Source organism: Kickxella alabastrina, assembly GCF_025024165.1.
Source record: "Kickxella alabastrina strain RSA 675 chromosome Unknown BX661scaffold_9, whole genome shotgun sequence".
NCBI classification, from domain to species: domain Eukaryota; kingdom Fungi; phylum Kickxellomycota; class Kickxellomycetes; order Kickxellales; family Kickxellaceae; genus Kickxella; species Kickxella alabastrina.
The window spans coordinates 79,244-98,767 of record NW_026251480.1 but is presented as its reverse complement, the minus strand read 5'-3'; the positions used below and the strand labels follow the sequence as shown (position 1 = coordinate 98,767).

At 49.5% G+C, this 19,524-nt stretch overlaps 10 protein-coding genes across 10 annotated transcripts; 7 read left to right on the top strand and 3 right to left on the bottom strand.

Moving 5' to 3' along the window:
• Positions 1 to 86: 86 nt before the first annotated feature.
• On the bottom strand, positions 87 to 2,415 carry BX661DRAFT_181323 (uncharacterized protein). Its single transcript, XM_051535672.1, has one exon. It carries the CDS (start codon positions 2,258 to 2,260, stop codon positions 227 to 229), a length of 2,034 nt encoding a protein of 677 aa, XP_051392081.1. The 5' UTR covers positions 2,261 to 2,415; the 3' UTR covers positions 87 to 226.
• Positions 2,416 to 3,282: 867 nt separating this feature from the next.
• On the bottom strand, positions 3,283 to 5,155 carry BX661DRAFT_153075 (SPX domain-containing protein). Its single transcript, XM_051533247.1, has 2 exons — positions 4,786 to 5,155; positions 3,283 to 4,649 (listed from the first exon to the last, which is right to left on the bottom strand). The coding sequence occupies exons 1-2, from the start codon at positions 5,108 to 5,110 to the stop codon at positions 3,406 to 3,408; spliced, it is 1,569 nt and encodes a 522-aa protein (XP_051392080.1). The 5' UTR covers positions 5,111 to 5,155; the 3' UTR covers positions 3,283 to 3,405.
• Positions 5,156 to 5,741: 586 nt separating this feature from the next.
• On the bottom strand, positions 5,742 to 6,071 carry BX661DRAFT_197866 (60s acidic ribosomal protein-domain-containing protein; the record flags this gene model as incomplete). Its single annotated transcript, XM_051538178.1, has 1 exon — positions 5,742 to 6,071. The coding sequence occupies one exon, from the start codon at positions 6,069 to 6,071 to the stop codon at positions 5,742 to 5,744; it is 330 nt and encodes a 109-aa protein (XP_051392079.1).
• Positions 6,072 to 6,978: 907 nt separating this feature from the next.
• On the top strand, positions 6,979 to 8,557 carry BX661DRAFT_181317 (zinc-finger of mitochondrial splicing suppressor 51-domain-containing protein). Its single transcript, XM_051535671.1, has 3 exons — positions 6,979 to 7,427; positions 7,448 to 7,927; positions 8,002 to 8,557. Exons 1-3 carry the CDS (start codon positions 7,119 to 7,121, stop codon positions 8,470 to 8,472), a joined length of 1,260 nt encoding a protein of 419 aa, XP_051392078.1. The 5' UTR covers positions 6,979 to 7,118; the 3' UTR covers positions 8,473 to 8,557.
• Positions 8,547 to 11,123, top strand: BX661DRAFT_181316 (regulator of chromosome condensation 1/beta-lactamase-inhibitor protein II). Its single transcript, XM_051535670.1, has 5 exons — positions 8,547 to 8,916; positions 9,441 to 9,781; positions 9,831 to 10,019; positions 10,058 to 10,387; positions 10,456 to 11,123. Exons 1-5 carry the CDS (start codon positions 8,901 to 8,903, stop codon positions 10,936 to 10,938), a joined length of 1,359 nt encoding a protein of 452 aa, XP_051392077.1. The 5' UTR covers positions 8,547 to 8,900; the 3' UTR covers positions 10,939 to 11,123.
• Positions 11,124 to 11,274: 151 nt separating this feature from the next.
• Positions 11,275 to 12,181, top strand: BX661DRAFT_99338 (uncharacterized protein). The gene has a single exon (XM_051539649.1). The coding sequence runs from the start codon at positions 11,426 to 11,428 to the stop codon at positions 12,074 to 12,076; it is 651 nt and encodes a 216-aa protein (XP_051392076.1). The 5' UTR covers positions 11,275 to 11,425; the 3' UTR covers positions 12,077 to 12,181.
• Positions 12,182 to 13,057, top strand: BX661DRAFT_99339 (uncharacterized protein). The gene has a single exon (XM_051539650.1). It carries the CDS (start codon positions 12,286 to 12,288, stop codon positions 12,964 to 12,966), a length of 681 nt encoding a protein of 226 aa, XP_051392075.1. The 5' UTR covers positions 12,182 to 12,285; the 3' UTR covers positions 12,967 to 13,057.
• On the top strand, positions 13,058 to 14,133 carry BX661DRAFT_99340 (TATA element modulatory factor 1 TATA binding-domain-containing protein). Its single transcript, XM_051539651.1, has one exon. It carries the CDS (start codon positions 13,148 to 13,150, stop codon positions 13,724 to 13,726), a length of 579 nt encoding a protein of 192 aa, XP_051392074.1. The 5' UTR covers positions 13,058 to 13,147; the 3' UTR covers positions 13,727 to 14,133.
• A 659-nt stretch (positions 14,134 to 14,792) lies between these two features.
• On the top strand, positions 14,793 to 16,128 carry BX661DRAFT_193677 (mitochondrial carrier domain-containing protein; the record flags this gene model as incomplete). Its single annotated transcript, XM_051537802.1, has 6 exons — positions 14,793 to 14,883; positions 15,020 to 15,105; positions 15,441 to 15,515; positions 15,536 to 15,636; positions 15,657 to 15,910; positions 15,980 to 16,128. The coding sequence occupies 6 exons, from the start codon at positions 14,793 to 14,795 to the stop codon at positions 16,126 to 16,128; spliced, it is 756 nt and encodes a 251-aa protein (XP_051392073.1).
• A 219-nt stretch (positions 16,129 to 16,347) lies between these two features.
• Positions 16,348 to 17,455, top strand: BX661DRAFT_181310 (40S ribosomal protein S13). Its single transcript, XM_051535669.1, is given in 3 exon segments — positions 16,348 to 16,628; positions 16,640 to 16,886; positions 17,257 to 17,455. The coding sequence occupies 3 exon segments, from the start codon at positions 16,466 to 16,468 to the stop codon at positions 17,288 to 17,290; spliced, it is 444 nt and encodes a 147-aa protein (XP_051392072.1). The 5' UTR covers positions 16,348 to 16,465; the 3' UTR covers positions 17,291 to 17,455.
• Positions 17,456 to 19,524: the final 2,069 nt, after the last annotated feature.

Sequence of the window (19,524 nt, the reverse complement as noted above, 5' to 3'; positions counted from 1 at the left end):
ATTATATATATTTAGTAAAAACGAGTTTTATTACATCATCCGTTTTCCAGTCCACCGATACTGTTGATCGAGGTCGGACATCAAGTCACGTTTGCAATCACTGCATTCATTGCCATGTGTTGTGCCGTGAATAGCTTCATGTCCTGATTATTTTTTCCTATTTTTCCCTTCAAATATCCTCAAATTATTATATTATCATATCCAATTATGATCATATTTCATTGATTCAGCGGCGGTTGCTCACCAAAACCTGCTCGCCGTCTTTGAAGGGCGCCTTGTGCCGCCGGAACTCCTCGGGGAACCGCCGGCTCAGCGACTTTTGTTGAGGGTCGGTCAGATCCCAGCTGAAGGACGTGCCCCACTTGCGATGCAGGGCTCTACGCGCCGAATGCGCGGGCTTCTGCATACACAGGCCGCGGATATCCAAAGTTGAATGTTTGTCGCCAGCGACCAAGGCGTTCTGGTACAGGCTGCTAACATCCTCCATCGTGGGATTGTGCTTGTGCTCCAGAATATCGTTCTTTTCCTCGCGGATCAGCTTGATCGCCGCGCGGAAGTCGCCGCAGCTGCCGAGCAAGGTGATCATTTCAATGTACGTTGCATGCTCAGCCTTCATGCCACAGCCGATCCGCTTGCGCGCAGTCTCGCGGTCCGATGGCAAAACAGCCATTGCTCCGCCAGCCACGACTTGCGGAATCACGTTTTCTCCAGGAAAAACAAGGCCCTCGGCCAGAGCCAACATGTCCTGGCTAGCACGATTCAGCGCTGCAGCATCGCCCTCCGCACCAGGAGCTGCATCCTTGTCCACAGCATCTCCGTCAGTGGCTGAGCGGTAGACCATAGTCTGAGACCGCTTGAGCTGCTCGTGGCCAGGCGTTTTGAGCGCCTTCTCCACATCGGCGCGCCACGCCTTAAACTCGTCCCAGACCCGCCACCCGCTGGGTACATCGCGTGTGCGCGCACAGAGACGGATCATACGCTGGAACGTCCATCCGTCCTTGGAAACATTGTATTTGTCAAAGTCGTGGAGGAAGATCTTCCAGGCATCGCGGAAGCGCCCGTTGCAGATCATCGCTGATATGTAGGCGTTCAGAAGCTGCGCATTCACATTGCCCTTAAGAACGTCCATGTAGAACCTCATCAGGCGAGCGGCCTCGGAGCCGACACTGTTGTGGGCGCTGGGGACATCTTCGGGCATCAGCGTGTTGATCAGCGACATGCGCTGCTGGTCGCGCGCCTCCTTGGGGATATCTTTGTCCATAGTGTCCTGGATATCCCGTGTTGCCTGCGCAGCCCTTTCCTGAGCATCGACCAGCCGTAAGAATGCCGTGTTGGCGCCGAATCTCTTGTCTGCCTTGGTGAGCGCCTGCCCGATATAGCCGTCAGGCTCGCCTGAATCGCTTTCAGCTTTGATCTCCTGTAGAACATCCATCGCCAGAGTCTCGTACTTCCGGGCCATCTTCCACGAGCAGGTCTTTACTGTGTACAGATAGCCGGCATACGCCCACATCATGTTGGAAATTGTCACTGGATCGATCTTGAGTAGGCCTTGCTTCCTCGGGTCCATCGACTTTTCCAGCATGTCGCGGAACAGATCGCGCGCCAGCCCGAGGTTCTTCTTTCGCGCGCAGGCGTAGATGAGAGTGTTGTACGTGTAAAAGTCCGGTTGGAACCCGTTGGCCTCCATGAGCTGCAGCAGGCGGAATCCCTCGTCAAAGTAGTCCGGACGCAGCGCGCACGCGTGGATGAGCGAGTTGAAGGTAACATCGGAGAGGGCTAGCTTGTTGCTGATCATCTCCTCAAACAAATTCATGGCCTTCTCGACCTCGCCGTTCTTCGCGCAGGCGTGTATCATGATGGAAAACGAAATTTCATCCGGCTTGGCAATCGTGTACCGCAGATGCTCGAACACTCCCCACGCGCGCTTGTAGTCACCAACCTTGAGACATGCGACAATCAGGCTATTGTAGACTGGCAGGTTGGGCCACATCTCGCGCGTTTTCATCGTCTCGTACACGCCAAAGGCGTCGTCAATCCGGTCAAACTCCATATACGCCTTGATCAGTGTTCCATACGAGTAGATAGTCGGCTCCAAGCCGCGGTCCTCAAGCTTCTTGAACATGGACACTGCAGTATCCAGGTCGCCAGCCTTGGCGTGCGCAATTGTCAAATTTGCAAATGTTGTCTGATCTGGCTGCAGCCCAGAGTCCAGCAGCAGCTCGTAGACGCGCACGGCTTCATCTGCCCGCCCTGCAAGCATATTGGCAAATATGACATGGTTGAACTCGGATACCGATAGCTCTGGCGCAAAATCACTGAACAGTTCGTCAGCCTTTGCGTCGACAGTATTCAGATCAAGGCCATTTTTCTCTTCCGCAGCGCCTGTCTCGGAAAGGGTGTCTGCGGCCTTAGTAGGCGCAGCAGAAGCAGAAGCAATTTCACGAATCTTTTCCTCGAGCTTTTGAATTTGGTTTGAATCAGTGGAGGCAATGACTGCACGCCTGGCCTCCTCCATGTCGCGGATAGCACGGGTGTCGACGTAGATCATCTCCTCCATGGTCTTCTCTGAGATCGGCCTGATATTGATTGCATCTGCAAGCCTGCCGTCGCGGTGGTTATCTGTGGCACCATCTTCGCCCTCGGCATTATTTTTTGTGTTCTGCTTGTCGGGAACGCCGCCTCTCATCCGCTCCCTGGACTGCCTGCGAATCTCCAAATGTTGTGCTCGGGACTTGTGCCTGAGCGACTGCTCGTCACGCTCTTTGCGGTGATCCACACCCATGATAGAGTCGTAGATCCTGTTCACTTCGTCATCGGTGACCTTGATTTTCTCTAGCAGCTCGGCTTTGTCCCCGGCGTTGCTATCTAGCCTGTTCATGAGCTCTTCGGTTGCAATCTGCTCTGGGCGGTTGGGCCTGGTCGATCGAGGCCGCGGGTACTGGTCATTGTCCTCGTACTGGCGACGCCGGCCCTCAGATGTGATGCCGCTGGAAAACGCGCGGGCGTGTGCCAGCTTGCTTGCGACTGCTGTTGTGTAATGTGTTGGGATGCTTGCGCCAGCACCACTGCGCCGCATGGCAATGCGGCAGGCGGCAATTCGCAGCATTTTTCTAGGTATAGATTTAGAAGTTTGTAAAAAGTATAAATCAAATTCAAGTCGAAAGAGGGGCAAAGTCGAGCGGGTTCAAAACATGAGCGCTTTGCATAAGCTTGGGGATGGTGGTGAGCAATATCATATCGCGCTGAGACAGCTAAAAAATTAAATTTTGCCAGAACTTTTTTGATTTCCTAATTATTAAAATATCAAATAAGGGATGCTTTTGATCAAAGCGCAATGGCGCAGTACATATCGAAAACCTTTGTTGACCAAAAGGTACATTTTTAAAATTCATTAGTCCATTTGGGCTACATGATTACGCACGGCCTGTCGCGAGTCTGCACGGCAAGCACGACCCGTGTTTCGTCGTGGGATATCTCGTGCTGGATGTCACGCTGCTTCTCCTTGACTTCTTGTGGAAAATATAGCTTGAGGAAGTTGAGAAGGGCCTTGTCGATGTTTGTCACGCCCGCCTTGTAGATGGCATCTTTCGCGCGACACACAGGGCAGTCAAAGATGCAGCGCCGGGACGCCTTGACCACACACCGTGAACAGAACACATGCCCACAGTGCAGACGTAGCGGGCGCCAGGCAATGTTGAGACACATTGGGCACAAATAGTCGTCGATCTGCGGCACAATGCCAACGAGCTCAGTGTGAAACGTGAACAAAAGAGCCTTTGTCAGCGTAGTTGTGTCGATGGTCACCATCCGCGGGAACTGGGCCTTGGATATCAGATTGGTGCGCTTGTCATGTTTTTTCAGAATCTTGCGCATGGCCAGGTCGTTCATCTCTTGCAGCATCTTCAGGTATGTCAGCTCTGAGTTGAGCTCGTAAAAGTTTATCAAAAGCTTTGCCGAGAGCGGATCGCGAAACTTGTTAGCCAGCCCGAGGCTGTCTATGTGGCTTGTAAACTTGCCGAATCGGCCTTGGCCCTCCTTTGCCGTGTTTGTCGGCCTAAAGTCACCCTCCGTGTGATCCCACACGTCTGCCTCCATGTACAACCGGAAGATCTCACGCCAGATCTGGAAATCATGCTTGAATGGCGAGGTGACTGCAGTCAGCTCATTTCCCAACGTGCTGACATTGTAGTTGTACTGCTTGGTATACTCTCGCTCGAACTCGTGTGTGCGCTCGATGTACTGAATTAACTGCGCAAAAAACATTTGGTCTGTCTGCAGCCGCAATGTGACCTTTGTCTCCTCGATGTCTTCGATGATTGTCGTTTCAATGTGTATATTGCTGTTGGGCACTTTAGAGCTCTCAGAAGCAGCCGCCAGTGTGTGTGAGTGCGTAGTCCAAATTGCGCTTGGCGTCAACAATTTTGATTTCGACATCGATTCACTGCTATGGCCAACGTAAATCTTTCCGTTGTCAATGATGTCTCCAGCCGTATCGGCGTCATTTGTGTGTGATGGTGGCAGAATAATTGATGTGCGCTGTGGCAGTCCAGCCACGTCTGGAAGCTCCACAATCTGGCTGCACTGCATGGCATCGACGGGTTTGCAGATTTTGACAATTATAACTGGGTGCACAACGCCATTGCTATCCTCTAATGGAAATAATAAAAAATGCAATGATGGACGAGTGGATAAGGTGAAAATGAGCACGTGCGCAATGTCAAAGCTTTTGATTTGATTTGGGAAAATTCGCCATCGAATACAAGATGGCTTGATTCTCACACTTACTCTCAATGTTGTACACGATTTCTTCGGGCACTCCCACACATCTGACCGGTATCGCTTCTAACACAGCGTCGCTACTGATGCTGCCATCTGCCGAAAAAGTCGCCTTGCTGTTATCGGCGGTGCCGTTATCTATGGTACTGCTATCGTTGGCCGATGGCTCGCCAGAGACTGTTAGAGGCGACAGGTTCAGTGTCCTAAACGTATTGTCGAGCTCGTAAACAATTTGCTTGATGCTTTTCTTCAGCTGCTTGTACTGGATGATATACGGCTGCCAGTCCTTGGGCAGCTCCTTTGCGTTGGTCTCGATTGTTTTACCAAATTTCATAGTTAATGTGCAATAAAAAAGTGTAAAAATGGCTACAAGAAATTGTTGTCGAGGGAAAGAAAGACAAAATGGCAATGTGCGCGAGCGCAAAACTACGCAGTGTCGAATGCAAAAGGGCAATGTGATTTGCTGCAGCAGATATTACCAAAACCGTAGCATGAGCTGGACTCTCATTCTTTTTTTTGGCTTTAAATTGCACTTTGTCGGTGTGATCCTCGCAAACGTCTACTTCGGGTGTGCGTGCGTGCTAGTTGTGATTATAAAACGAACTTGACGAATATTGCTTCAAATGCAGATGGGATGCGCATCATGCCGCCTGCTGACCAGCCGATTACAACACTTAGAGTTTGACTGCAGTATCCGCAAATGATGCACCCCCAGGGTGGCTATTATACTTTCACGGGCCAGGAAATCCCAGTTGTATGGATTAGCCATTCTCATTTCACACAGTTACAGCAAGCGCGCTTAAAAGCAGGACAGCCGCACTACAATCAATCCATGGATAAACGGATAATTGAATCCGACGCGCACAAAATAAAGAAATTTGTTTTGAAAAAGTATATTTCTTTCGTTGTAAAACTAGAAAAAAATAAACCTTGAAAAAGCGGTGCATCCAAAGAGTATAGCAGGCTTAGTCGAACAGACCAAAGCCCATATCATCATCGGACTCCTCCTCCTCCTCAACAGGCTTGGCAGCCTCGGCGGCAGCAGCACCACCGGTAGCGGCGGCGGCACCAGCAGCAGGGGCAGCACCACCCGAGGGGACGGAGGCAAGCTTGGACTGGCCCTCAGCGATCAGCTCGCTGATGGTCTTGCCCTCAAGAGCGGCAATGAGCTGGCTGAGACGCTCAGCATCAACATCAACACCGGCCGAGGAGATGATCTTGGTAATGGCATCAGTGGTGGGGACAGCCTCGGGGTTGGCGAGCTGGGCAAGCAGGTAGGCAGCAATGTAACGCATTTTCTATAGTTATAAATCGAGGGCGGATAAGTAAGTGTTTAGTAAGTTTATGGCAGCTAATTGTGTTGCAATGGTTTGCTTATTTGGTAAAAGCAGTGACTAAAGGGTGCGCAATATGCTGCAAGAAAATAAATGTGAAGTTTCTCTGCTGATAACAGCAACGAGGTCTTCAGATAGTTGCAATCGCCATTGATCAAGTATGGTGGATGTGCGGATTTGCTGATGCAGCCAAATGAGATTGGTTTCAACTCCAAAGAAAGGAAGTTGTCCAACAAATGGCTAGTCTAAACTGGGTAATAGAAATAAAAGCTTGAATAACAAAAATAAGACAAACCGCAAGAGAATCCAAAAAACTGAATTATGCCATTTGCCCTGAATTCGAATTCAAAACTAAAAATTTCACACTGCCACCACTTAGTTATAAATGACACCCCCTCTCACAGAGAGAGCCGCTGACTTTGCAATTTCCCAGCCACCAAGCCAAAGTCGTATCCAAATCTCATCGATGCATCCATCCGCCATCTGTCATCTCGCGCATCCATCACCCTCTACTCTGCGTGCATCCATCGCTGTGTTTGCTCCGAGTGTCCTTCAGAACGTAATGATAACGTACCAGAAATTGACTATTATAAAAGTTTTATGTCTTAACGCACGATTTAACTCGAGGGCGAGAGCAATTAAGCACTATTTATATGGAGAGGGAGAGAAGGATGCTGCCCAGAGACGCCCCGCCCACGCCGGAGCAATATTGGCTCTCAAAGCCCTATCAAATTTACGCATTTCCACATAAACAAGCTGGTATTTTTTTGCTCCAGTAATCATGCTGATCACAATCGCGTATTTGGGGATCAGAGAAAAAAGGAAACTTGGCGCAAAATGCGTGTTGTCTTCAACGCTTATCGAGACTCTTCACTTTTCAAACTGAAAAATCAACATCTACTTTTGTATGCATTTTCGTTGCTTCCACAATTTACATATATTTTTATTCCTAAAGTCGCGCATTTTACTTGCAGCCAGCACCCTCTTATATCTCTGTAATTCCAAGCAATGGTCGTTTGTTCGAGAGTTCTTCTGAGCGGCTCCTTGCGCGGCTCCTCCCGCAACAGTGGCCTGTACAACAGCAAGGCAAACCACACAGCGTCGTTGACACTGGGCACCAAGCGATTCATTTCATTCAAATCGTTGTTTGCGCCTTCACCGCCAAATGGTGCTACCGAGGGAGGGCATCTTCAGGGAAGCAAGTCGCGGCTGCTGGTTAAGCCCAACGACCTTTTCCACCCGCTATCAAAGTCGCCGATCAAAGAGATGCGTGAGAAGGGCATTCTCATTCAGAACCACGGATGCTGCCCCAGCTGCGTGACTGAGACAACGCCCAGGGACATGCGGCAACACGCGAGCCACTGTTCGAGTGCCCGGACTGCGGATACCCGACGCACTGCGACGAGAAGCACTGGGTGGCCGACAAAATGCACCAAGAGGAGCTTTGCAACTATCTGCGCGAGGCCAACGAGGATGAACACGATCTGCGGTCAGGACGCACGCTGCGGGAGTTTGAGTTCCCGTCGGCGCAGCTCCCCGAAGTTGTGGTAAATCTCAGTAGCTGGGACACGTTCTTGTACACGCGGTCCTTCACAAACGTCGAGTCGGACCGGTCAATGCGGCATGTGAGCAAAGTACTGACATATCCTATTACTATCGGTGCGACGCTGCACCAGTACAGTCCGTTTACGCTGGGCAGCGGTCTGACGCCCGAGGGGCTCAAGTCCATGACGGCCCTGCGCACGACGATCAAGGAGCACGAGCTGGCACGCAGCGAGAAGGAGCTCGAGATGCAGCAGATGCCGCTTCGCATTTTTGTGCTGGGCGCCAGGGCCGAGGCCATGCTGCCGCCACACCTGTACCTGCAGTTGTCGTATCTGCTGCCCCACAGCCCATCCACATCTACTTTGTTGGCCCCGAGTGCATCCCGACGCCCGACGAGACGCGGTCGACGATTGTTGTGTCTTCACGGCTGGCACTCAAGTACCACAAGGGGTACTTCCACGACGCAATCTGGAACTTTGCACCGTTTGATCCGTTTACGGACATATTCTTCGTGTTCAGCCCCGGGCTGGCACATCCCAAGGGGCGCGCCGGATGGCAGCCGACCATCGAGAAACTGCTGGAAACCAAGTGCGCGGTGTTTGCTACCGGGTTCCACGAGCAGGACATGGCCAGCGATGTGGCCGGGCTCGAGGAGGACTTTGGCAAGCAGGTGGACTGGCTGCTCAAGCCGCAGCCCAACCCGTTTGCCAGCCTGAAGCGCGACTTTGGCATCAGGAATCTGCAGGAGTGGGCAATTGCCAACTGGGGCATCTACGGGTTCCGCGGCAAGAGATACGAGGTGCAGAACAGCAAGTGAGCTTAGGGCACTGGCTGTGACAGTGCGCGACTAGCAGTAGACGCCCTTTATTTTAATTTTTTTTGGTTTGTTGCACAGAATAATTGCTTTTAAACTTTTTGAGGATCGTGATACTGCAATGTTCCTACGATACCAAAAAACGAAAGAGGACCGTTTTGGGGATTTCTGGACGCAGTCTGAGCTTTTTTTTTACCTTTTTTCTTTTTGACTGGCTCTATGTGTATCAGACTGCTCCTCAATTCCTGTTTTGTTTCTGCCTCTGCATCTTGGCGGTCGGATTTATTCCTCAGCGAGATTTGTTGGGAAAAATGTAAAATACAAAAAAGGCTTTTATTGTGCTACTCATCAAGTCAAGCTTGGCAGACCTTTTTCTTCTGACTTTTCATCATTATTTTTAGTAGACAACGCCTATTAAAACTATCACAGAAATGACACTAACCAAAAGTAAGTATTTTCGTATGTTTTTGTGTAAATAAAAATCACTGAACGAGCGCGAGATAATCAAAAGCGTGCTGAGGTTTTTTCTCCCTCTTTTTTCGTATTTTGCAAAGGGGAGGGCAATGAATGGGTGTGGTCTGTGCAAGATCCATATATTTTTTTGGCGCGCGTACGCATTCCACAAGCAAACCTTTAATATGCGTATATTTACTGCGTTTGATTTGTTGATTTTTTAAACCCTGAAATGTATGTTTGCTTGGTAAACCAGGGGGTGCGTTTCGCTAAAATTTTGTACAGCATTCTCCCAGGTCCCGGTTATCCGACATTCTATCCGCTATTCTCACTACTCTCGTTTTCCTCTTTTCCTTTTTTCTTCTTCTCACTTTTTGCTTTTGTAGCTACGCGAAACCAAATATTTTTTATCGTTTTTCTTTTTCAATTACCATTTTAACTATTGAATCTAACAAAAAATTTACACTTGTATCTTATCACAATGGTCATCGCTTCTACACACACTTCCGACAGAATAGGAGCACGCAAGGCAGCCGGTGACTTGTCCAACGCAGAGAAGAGGCGCAAGGTGCAGACAGGGGTTGATGAGCCCAAAGTGAAGGCAGTCGCAAAGAAGGCGCCTGTCGCTAAGAGGGGCGTGGCGGCGGCGAGAGGCAAAGCGCGGGCAAAGACCAGCGTCAAGGCCAGGACTACAAAAAAGATGACACCCTCGGCAGAGCCAGAGGCAACACAAGAGGCAGCTGCGCCACAGAAGCCAATGGCACCCGTAGCTAAGCCATTCATCAAGTCGCGCACAGAGCCAGTCCATGCGCTGGCTACGCGGGCGACAGTGCCGGGAACCGTGCACGTGTTTGGAATGGTGATTGCGGGCAGTTGGGATTGGGAGAGGACATGACTGAGCGTAAAAGCCGTTCCCGATGGACAGCCTCGACCAGCAGATAGTCGATGTGGTCTCTGGCGGTTTGCACACGATGGCGCTAACGTTGGACGGCAAGCTGTGGTCGTGGGGGTGCAATGACCAGCGGGCGTTGGGCCGCAACGGCGAGGAGAACGTGCCTGGGCTCGTCGAGGGCCTCGACGGCATTGCCATCACACGTGTGGCATGCAGTGATTCAGCTACGTTTGCGCTGTCGAGGACGGCCACGTTTACTCGTGGGGCACGTTCCGCAGTGCCGAGGGCATCATGGGATTCAGCGAGGAGACCGAGATCCAGGCCACACCGGCGGTTATCAACAACTTCCGCGAACCCATCGTCAACTTGTGCGCCGGCGTCGACCACGCGCTTGCGCTATCGGTTAGCGGCAAGGTATACGCCTGGGGCTACGGCCAGCAGGGTCAGCTGGGCCGCCTGATCATGGAGCGCCGCCGCATGCACGGCCTGACGCCCGAACGCATCCGCCTGCAGGATGTCCACCAAATTGGCTGTGGCTCGTACCACAGCTTTGCCATCACCAAGGACGGCTCCGTCTACGCCTGGGGCCTGAACAACTTCCACCAGCTGGGCCTGGCACCGACGACGGCGGCAACGCCGAGATTGTGCATGAGCCGACGCAAGTTGCCGCTCTGAAGGGTGCCAACATTATCAAGATTGTCGGCGGTGAGCACCACACCATTGCGCTGACCGCTGAGGGTAAGCTGTTCTCCTTTGGTCGCTCCGATTCGCACCAAACCGGACTTCCCTTTGCCACGCTGGTCCAGGACACCGAGAGCATGCAGATCAACGCCAACTCGCAGGCCACCGAGGATGCGTCGGCGCACAAAAAGGCGATCAACTTGCCGACGCAGATCGAGTCCATCCCTTCTATTGTCGACTTTACCTGCGGCTCTAACCACAACATTGCAGTGAGCCAGGACGGCAAAGCGTACACGTGGGGCTTTGGCGAGATGCTACAGCTGGGCAATGGCGAGGAGGAGGACATCGCCGAGCCCACGCTTTTGAGGGGCCAGAAGATCGACGGCAAGGTCGTCTCCAAGGTTGCTGCCGGTGGCCAGCACTCGGTTGTGCTTGCCGCTTAGAGCCTGCTGATTTTTACGTGACAAGGATTAGTCGACCTCAACTTTTCCTTTTCTTTTAAGGGCGGGCCGAAACAAGGCCACAAGGCCACATGTCTTTGTCTTTTTTCAACGTATTCCATTCCATTTTCATTATTCATTATTCAAGACTGTAAACAGAAAATTTTAAAAATCGTTCATGTTTAAACAAGCACAAGCATGTTTCAAGGTCTGCAGAATGGCACACAGCGCCATTAATGACAATTTGTTAAAGGCACGATCGGCCATTGACTTTTTTAAAAAAAAAAAAAGCGAGCTTGTCATTTTTTTATCTCCGCGATTACGTTTGTTTTTTATCACCGCATGTGACGCCGCGCTGGCCTATGAATCAAACATACTGTGGCCTGTGGATGTGTCCTTCAAGTCCCTTTCAAAAATAATTTTGCTTGGAATTATAATTATAATTTCACATTTTGTACCATTTTTCATTTTTCATTTTTACTCTTAAAACATGAACAGCTTCTTTGGCAGCAGCCCAATTGGCCCGCCAAAGTCGTCGTCGCCAGCTTCAACCAAAGGAGCATCCAGCACAACCATAAACGGGGCCTCCGGCACAACAACAAACAGCAGCAACAATAGCGGAGGTGGCTGGGGCAGCATGTTTAAAAGTGCATTGAATCAGGTCGAAACTCATCTAGACCGTTACCTCGAATTACCCAATGAGGGCGGACCACTGAATGTACGAGGCGCGGTAGCTGGTCGTCAGCCAGCTCGCTCAACCACCCCGCGTCCGCGTCAGCCTACCACTGATACCACTACAGCGAGCGCAAACCCGCTAGACATAATCAGCAGTTCGGCCAAGCAGACAGGCAACGGTTCGCGCTCACACTCGCAGTCGCGTGTCAACATACCTCGCGACATTAGCGGCACCAGCGGGAATAGCATCGCGACACCAGGGTTTGGGAGCTACACGAGCGTATCTGACCTGGGTAGCAGGCAGAAGAACACAGTGGTCGTGGACATCAAGGATAACTCTGCCGACGCCGAAGGGCTGGACGCCAATTTGCTCGATATCTTTGGTGTTAAGCTCAGTCAGGGGCAGAATACCAAAGTACCGGTGCGAGTGCGGTGGGCTCGCCGCACCAGCAGCGAGCAGGCTTAGCAGGCAGCACTCCTTGGCCAGGGGCAGCATGGAGCTACAGCAGCGAATCGAGACGCATAATGAGTTTGAATCAGCCACTACCCCCACCACCACCACAAGCATGACGCCAGAACCAGCACCAGCGGCCAAGGTGGACAACCCGTATATACAGGCGGAGCTCAGAAAGCTGCGCGCGGCGAAATTCCGACAGGGCCCGAGGACATGCGCGCATGATCGAGGATTACGCTAAGCGAATTGAAGCACTGATGCTTGAGGGCCAGGAGTGGTCGTCCAAGGAGCTGCGGTTGTCGAATACGGTCAAGAAGCTCCGGGTCGACAGCAAGGGCTACGAAAAGACTGCGCACCTGGTTCAGCGCAAGCTCGATGTGTCTGTGGCCAAGAACGATGAGCTGAATGAAAAGCTGAGGCAAGCGACCCAGTCCGACCGCGCAATCGCAGCCAGGGTACGCAGCGAAATGGACAAGCCCACCACAGAAGGAGAAGGAGCTTGTCGCTCAGATTTCTCAACTCAAAATGGCATCGGAAAGTACGCAGGAGCGGCTACAAGCACAGGTCAGGGAGCTGCAGCAGCAGATGATGGTGTTGAGGAGGAGGCCCGCGACCGCGAAGTCTCTTCTCTGACAAAAATTCGATCACTCCAGGCGCGGGTGTGCAGCGCCGATATACAGAATAGCGATGTGGCGGCAGTAATCCAGGAGCACACGAGGCCGCTGCTGATGCAAATAGAGGAGGTGCTGATGCGCCAGACCGAGCAGCGGCGCGAGTGGTCGCGCAAGGAGGAGCAACTGGCGATAGAAGCGCGAGACGCAACAAAGGAGGCCTTGAACCTCGAGCAGCAGCTCCTGACCGCACCTCTGCACTTGAAGCCATCCGCGGCCAAGCAGCGGTAGAGACCAAGCGGCGCGAGGACATACAGACCGAGGCGTCTCGGCTCAAAGAGCAGCTACGCGCAGAGACCAGAGCCCGCGCTGACTTGAAGCAGCAGCTGGAGGAGGCACAGGAGAACATCCGCCGCTTGAACACAAAGCTGGAGACCACAAGTAGCCTGCGTGCGATGGCTGCTGCGAGAATATGGCACGCAGCACGTCGCCCTTACGCTCTGCGACGGTGTCTTCGCCTGAGCGGGGATTGCCAGCTGGCTTTTTGAATCTGACACGCGTGCCAGTCTCACCCATGCATTCTGGCAGTCCCGTAGAGCGAAATGTTCCTGGCCATGGGCGCGCGCTGTCCGTCAGCTCTGTATCGTCCGCCGATAGCCGGCCGCGTCGGGGCAGCGGCGCTGAGTCCTTGGCATCATCATTTAACGCGGTGCAGTCAGTGAGCGATCAAATGACCGTACACACATTGGCAAAGAAGCTGGGGGCGCAGATAACATCGCTGAAGGCGCAGTTGCAGACGGCGCAGCGCCAGAAGAACGAGTATTCCCGCAGTCTGGTGGAGATGACGGCCGAGCTGGAGACGCTGCGCAAGCAGAGCACCGACCAGGACCAGCTGGCGCACGAACTGGATGAGCTCAAGCACAGGCATGAGACGGCGCTGGAAATGCTTGGTGAGAAGACCGAGGAGGTGATGGAGTTGCGCGCCGATATTAAGGATATAAAGGATGCGTTCAGGCAGCAGCTCGAGGCTCTTTTGGGCGAAAAGAATTAGTAAATACAATTTCAATATGTTCTGTTTGTGTTTGTTTGCATGCTGTTGTTTGGCCGGCTGACTGGCAGACCAGTTGCGCTTTACTTTTTTGGTGTGGTGATAGTTGTTGGCCTGTGCTTTTTTCATGCTGTGCACCCCATCGTTTCATGCTTGCATGAATTTCGTTGGAAACGAATTACAGTGGTGTCGCTTTCCCATTCGCTGTAGAATATCCGAGCCACGCAAATTACACACACATGGGTTGTTTGGCACATCACTCGCCCAAATTGGCTGTGCGAAACCATTCTCCCCTTTATTTTCCTATTTTGTTTCAGCCAATGGAAAATCTACACTGTTTTTTCCCACCAAGTCATGAGCACAAGGAAAAAATAATGTAACTGCAATCCACCGCTCTTGCCTCCTTTGTTTCCCGAGTTGAGCCTAGCTCAAACAGAGCGCCGAAACGCAGCAAGGGAAATGAGGGTCGCTGGCTAGGATCAACAGAAGCAAGCAAAAAGACGACAAACAAAAACCTGGTTTTTTTTGCCTTAGTCTCTGTGCTCCCTTGGTGAAGTATCTTGAGCGAACAGTCAGCTCCTTTTGCTTGCTGGCCGAAAGTCTGAGCTCACCATTTATTTGGGGGACATTCAAAGCAGAGTTATTGCTGTAGACCTTTGATGATGTTTGTCAGTGTAATACATGATGGCCCTCTTACTTTCTGCGAGGGAGTGCTGTGCTGCATCCCGGATGCCATGCTGCTCGAGAAAGTAAGAACCTTCTGCTCTTACAACTGTTTTTATTTGCGTTTGGTTGTCGCTGCATTGTCTGCATATATATGATATATATTCCAGCCATATTCCGTCCTTTCCTTTCTCCACTCTTCCCCGTGCGTCGCCTTTCCTCTTCTCTCTCTTTCTTCTGCATTACTGTTTTATTTGTTATTTCTCCTTCTCTTTTTGCTTTTTTGTTTGGAGCTCTTTTATTTCACAACTCAACTAAAAAATATGTCTGGAACCGCCGAAACCACAATGCCCGTTCACGCTATTGTTGCCCGTGCTCAGCCGGAGATCGAAAAAAAGGCACAGTCATGGAGCAACATTGCCCTGGGTGCAGCCATCCAACATTCGAGGTGTCAACTCTAGGCCAGCCCTTCGAGGTCGTCAAGACACACATGGCAGGTAAATATTATATTGCTAGTTTTGTTTGCGCCGCCTAAACTGTGTTGGCTTTTGATGCATACAGAAGCTTTGTGTACTTAAAAAGCATACAACTATATCTCTGTTTCTCTCTTTGCTATTTTATTCTCACTTGTAGCCAACCGCGCTGACAGCATCGCCACAACGTTGAAAAAGACATACGCTCGCGGCGGCATTTCTGGCTTCTACCAGGGTCTGATTCCGGTATGTACCGCCTACTATTTTATGATTTCCAATATTGTCGTTTTTCGTCTTCATCTGCTGGCCGGGTCTACGTTATGCCGAGAGAGGAAATGATTGACAATGCGCCATCGTCGCATCTTTCCTCTCCCGACCTGCAACCCCAGGCATTCTGTTGCTATTAGGAACAACACGGACAGCGCTTGTGCCACGAGGCTCGCCCCTTTTTTGCATCCGGGCTTTCATTTGGCCAATCGGCGCATTCGCCATGGCATGGTCCGCAGTGTGTACTTTTTCGCGGGGTTTCATATGCAAATGACTCCGCTAATATCTTTTTTGTGCATTGTACTGTACTATAGTGGGCGTGGATTGAGGCGTCGACAAAGGGTGGTGTGCTGATGTTCACCTCGTCTGAGATTGACTACAGAGCGCGCGTCGCCGGCTTCTCATCCAGCTGGGCGGACTTTTCGGTGGTGTCGGCGGCGGCGTTGCCCAGGCCTACACAACAATGGGCTTCTGCACCTTTATGAAGACCGTCGAGGTTACTCGGCACAAGTCGGCGGCGCCAACGTCAGCACCTGGAAAATCGCGTACGACGTGTTCCAGCGCGAAGGCATCCGCGGCCTCAATCGCGGTGTTTCAGCCGTTGCCCTGCGCCAGATGACCAACTGGGGTTCGCGCTTCGGTATCGCGCGTGTCACCGAGTCTGTCTTCCGCGGCAAGGATACCAACCGCAAGCTCACCAACACCGAGCGCCTGGCGTCGTCGGCTATCGGCGGCGCCCTGGCCTGCTGGAATCACCCCTCGAGGTCATTCGCGTCGAAATGCAGTCGCAGACCAAGCTGCTAACCGTCCCGAGAATCTCAACCTGTTCAGCACTGCCCGCTATATTTACCAGAACAATGGTCTGATGGGTTCTACCGCGGTGTTACTCCCAGAATCGGTCTCAGCGTCTACCTGACCGTCTGCATGGTCTTTGGCGGTGATAGCGTCAAGGCGTACTTTAACGAATCTCAAAAGAAGAAGGCTGCATCTGTCCACGCCTAAAAATAACGCGAGGTCGGCTAATTGCATTGGCTTTCGTTCATATTCACCTTTGTTTCTCTAATTTTTATTTTCTACTCACTATGTTACTCGACACCGCCTGAATATCAGGGGTATTGTGAGACAAATTCCAACATCAAAAGTCTGGTTATATCTTGATTTGATCGGATAATCCAAAAATATTTTCTTTTTGTTTTCACGGCTCAGCCACATTGCATGTCGGCAAAATAAAGCGCGCGGGTAAAAGGCATGTTTTGAATCTCTCTTTCCACATTCACGCAAATCTCACCTTTGGGTTTTTTTAGTACTTTAAATTCACCTAAACAACTAATTCTCTAAAATGGGTCGCATGTACACTTCCGGCAAGGGTATCAGCAAGTCTGCTGCCCCCTACCGCCGCACCCCGGCATCGTGGGTCAAGGCCACCCCCGAGGACGTCTGCGAGCAGATCTGCAAGCTGGCGCGCAAGGGTACCACCCCCTCCCAGATCGGTGTCATTCTGCGTGACTCCCAGGGTGTCCCCCTGTCAACGCCATCACCGGTACCAAGGTTGTCCGCATTCTGCGCGCCAACGGCCTTGCTCCCGAGATCCCCGAGGACCTGTACTTCCTTATCAAGAAGGCCGTCTCCGTCCGCAAGCACCTCGAGCGCAACCGCAAGGATTTTGACGCCAAGTACCGCGTGATTCTCATTGAGGCCCGTATCAGCCGTCTTGCCCGCTACTACATTGCCTGCGGTCAGCTCCCTCCTAACTGGAAGTAGTAAGTATCCATTTTGATGTTTTGTCAGTTTTGTTTGATCTGTATGCGTGTTTTTTATGTGGACATTGCCTTGGGTTTAGCAAACGGGGATAGCGGGAGTTATATAATAAACCTACAAGTTTTATTATGGACCCCCGCTGTCTCCTCTCCATGTCAAACAAGCACAGTGGATATTTTTCTATTGCGCTTGGGGAGCGTGATGCCTTTTCCTCCACTTTTTTACTGTCACTATACAGCGAAAAAGGGACAGAAGGCTCGCGTGCGTTGCTTTGCTTTGCGATAGTCGTCAAATGGCTGTATTACTAACTACTTTATCATTTTGCATGTCAACTGTTTTTTTTGCTTGTCTCTTTTTTTTGCATTTGTGTAGCGTTGCCAGCACCGCCTCCACCATCGTCTCCTAAGCAGCTCACTCGTGCTGTCTTATTGGAAACGGCGAATCATTGGCACACTCTGCTCTTCTATTTTGTGTATTTCTGTCCCAAGCTGTCCAAGAAAAAGATTTATACAATTGTTTGTGTGTTTTGTGGTTGTGTTCATCAAATAAAATCATCCATTTAAAAAGAAAATTATTTTAATTAGTTTGTCATTTGCACATTTATAAAACAATGCTTTCATTAAATGTTATTTTTTTCACAGGCATTTGTTTATTTAAAAGTTGCAAAGGCGCTGAAAAACATTATAATAGTATTTGCATGATGGAAACTATATGGCACATGTATTTCGTTCATACAGGCCGTATATTTTATAAGTTGTGCTGAAGTTGTACCCCTGACATATGCAACACGATACTGTTGTGATTTGAGGGGAGCACTAGCCACCTAGTGTTAGGAGTATGTGTTATGCTAAATATATATATATATATTTAAACAAAATGAACTAACAGAAAGCTAAGGGATGAACAGCCTCCACTGTTATATTCATTAGTATTTATGTGTGGGTATGAATTCCCGCATATCCAAGTATGTAATTAACTAACGATTGATTCATTAATCAATCGCTGGAGACAAGCCGCATTTCTTGTATCACACCACACATCAGAAAATGCTCTATTTACTATTTAAGCATGTGTCATTTATCTTGTTCTTTGTTGTTATTTACTGATTCTTTCTCAAAAAGTAAAATGGCCGAATATCGTCTGTCATTAATGTTGGGCACAGATTTCCTTTATAGGCAATGCCCATCAATTGCCCTTTTTTGTGAGTACAAAGACTCATATCATAAAAGGCAAAACAAAAACAATATTATGTTCTTTCTTTCTCTTTTCTAGCTTTTACAGAATACAAATGTAGATACTTATGAAATACACTTGCTAACAACTAGCATGCAATGTACTTACTTTCTGTTGGGCTAGTACTCAAGAGAGCCATTGAATAAAGTAAAAATAGTATCATTTGTTTTCTCTATTTATTTTCAGCACCCTGATTTCTGTATTGTGTTACTTACTGATAGTCTCTCAAAAAATAAATAGCGAATGTTGTCTGCCATTAACAAGTGTGTATGCATTGGTACTCTACACCACGGCATGTTTTGTTTTTAAAGCAACGCAATAATTCCGTGAGCTTGTAAATAAGTATAAATAGGACTGTCTATCTTTTCAACATAAATATATTTTTATCTCAACTCATATATGCTATTATAACTACCCAAGTAAAGCATTGCAGGTAAATATAAATTCCTGCATCATCAATTATGTGCCAAAGTCTTACTCAAGTTCACGCAGAAAGCACTCATGCAAATAATGAGTGTGCTTTCTCTCAAGCAGAAAACACCTATGGTGCAAACTATGTTTATTGGTGTCCTAAACATAAACAATACCATGATTCAGTATATGTAAAACAAGGTAAGTGTTGAGAACCTTTAGGGGGGTACAACCCAGGCAGGGACCCGGGCTGAGATCCGTATGCACGCACAGATGCAGGACGTCACCCGACATCCTGATTCAATCACATTGATTATGAAGGCACATGGTGCTCATGATTGAATCTGTTTTTGCCAGAGAATGATATCAACAGAAATTGATATAATTGCAGATACATTAAAATAGCATTTGTTTTGCTATCAACACCTTTTTAGATGTTTGTATAAATTTGTCTGGCATAGGAAATGCCGTGTACATTATCAGTTTAGTTCCGATAGATACTAAGGTGTTCCCACCATGAACATGAGAACACCTAAGTTTTCTAATAAATTTAAATCCCCATTTTAGCAATATTCTTTGTGACTGGTCAGTTCTATTATTGGTCTGCCCTTTTGGCCACACAAAGCTGTAATGAAATTAGGTAACAGTATATTAAATATATTTGAGGAGAATTACGAAAAGAGCTGAGGAGCTCATTCTTGTTAAATCGTTGTGCGCATAAAATATCATAGATATATTTTATGTGCCTCTGTTGTCCCGTGACCCAGCCCAATTTTGGCATTATAGTATCTGTTGTAGATAAAATTGATAATTTAAAGTCTTCATGTGCCACAATCCAAAGAAGCCATAAATGCTCTTGATCATGATACTGACACTCGATTCAAAGTGCACAGTTGATTTTGAAGATTAATGGAGCAGCATACTGCTAGAATAAATTTGTAGTGCATGTATATAATGCAGAATAATGTGAACACCGTGAAAATCAAGTACGTTGAT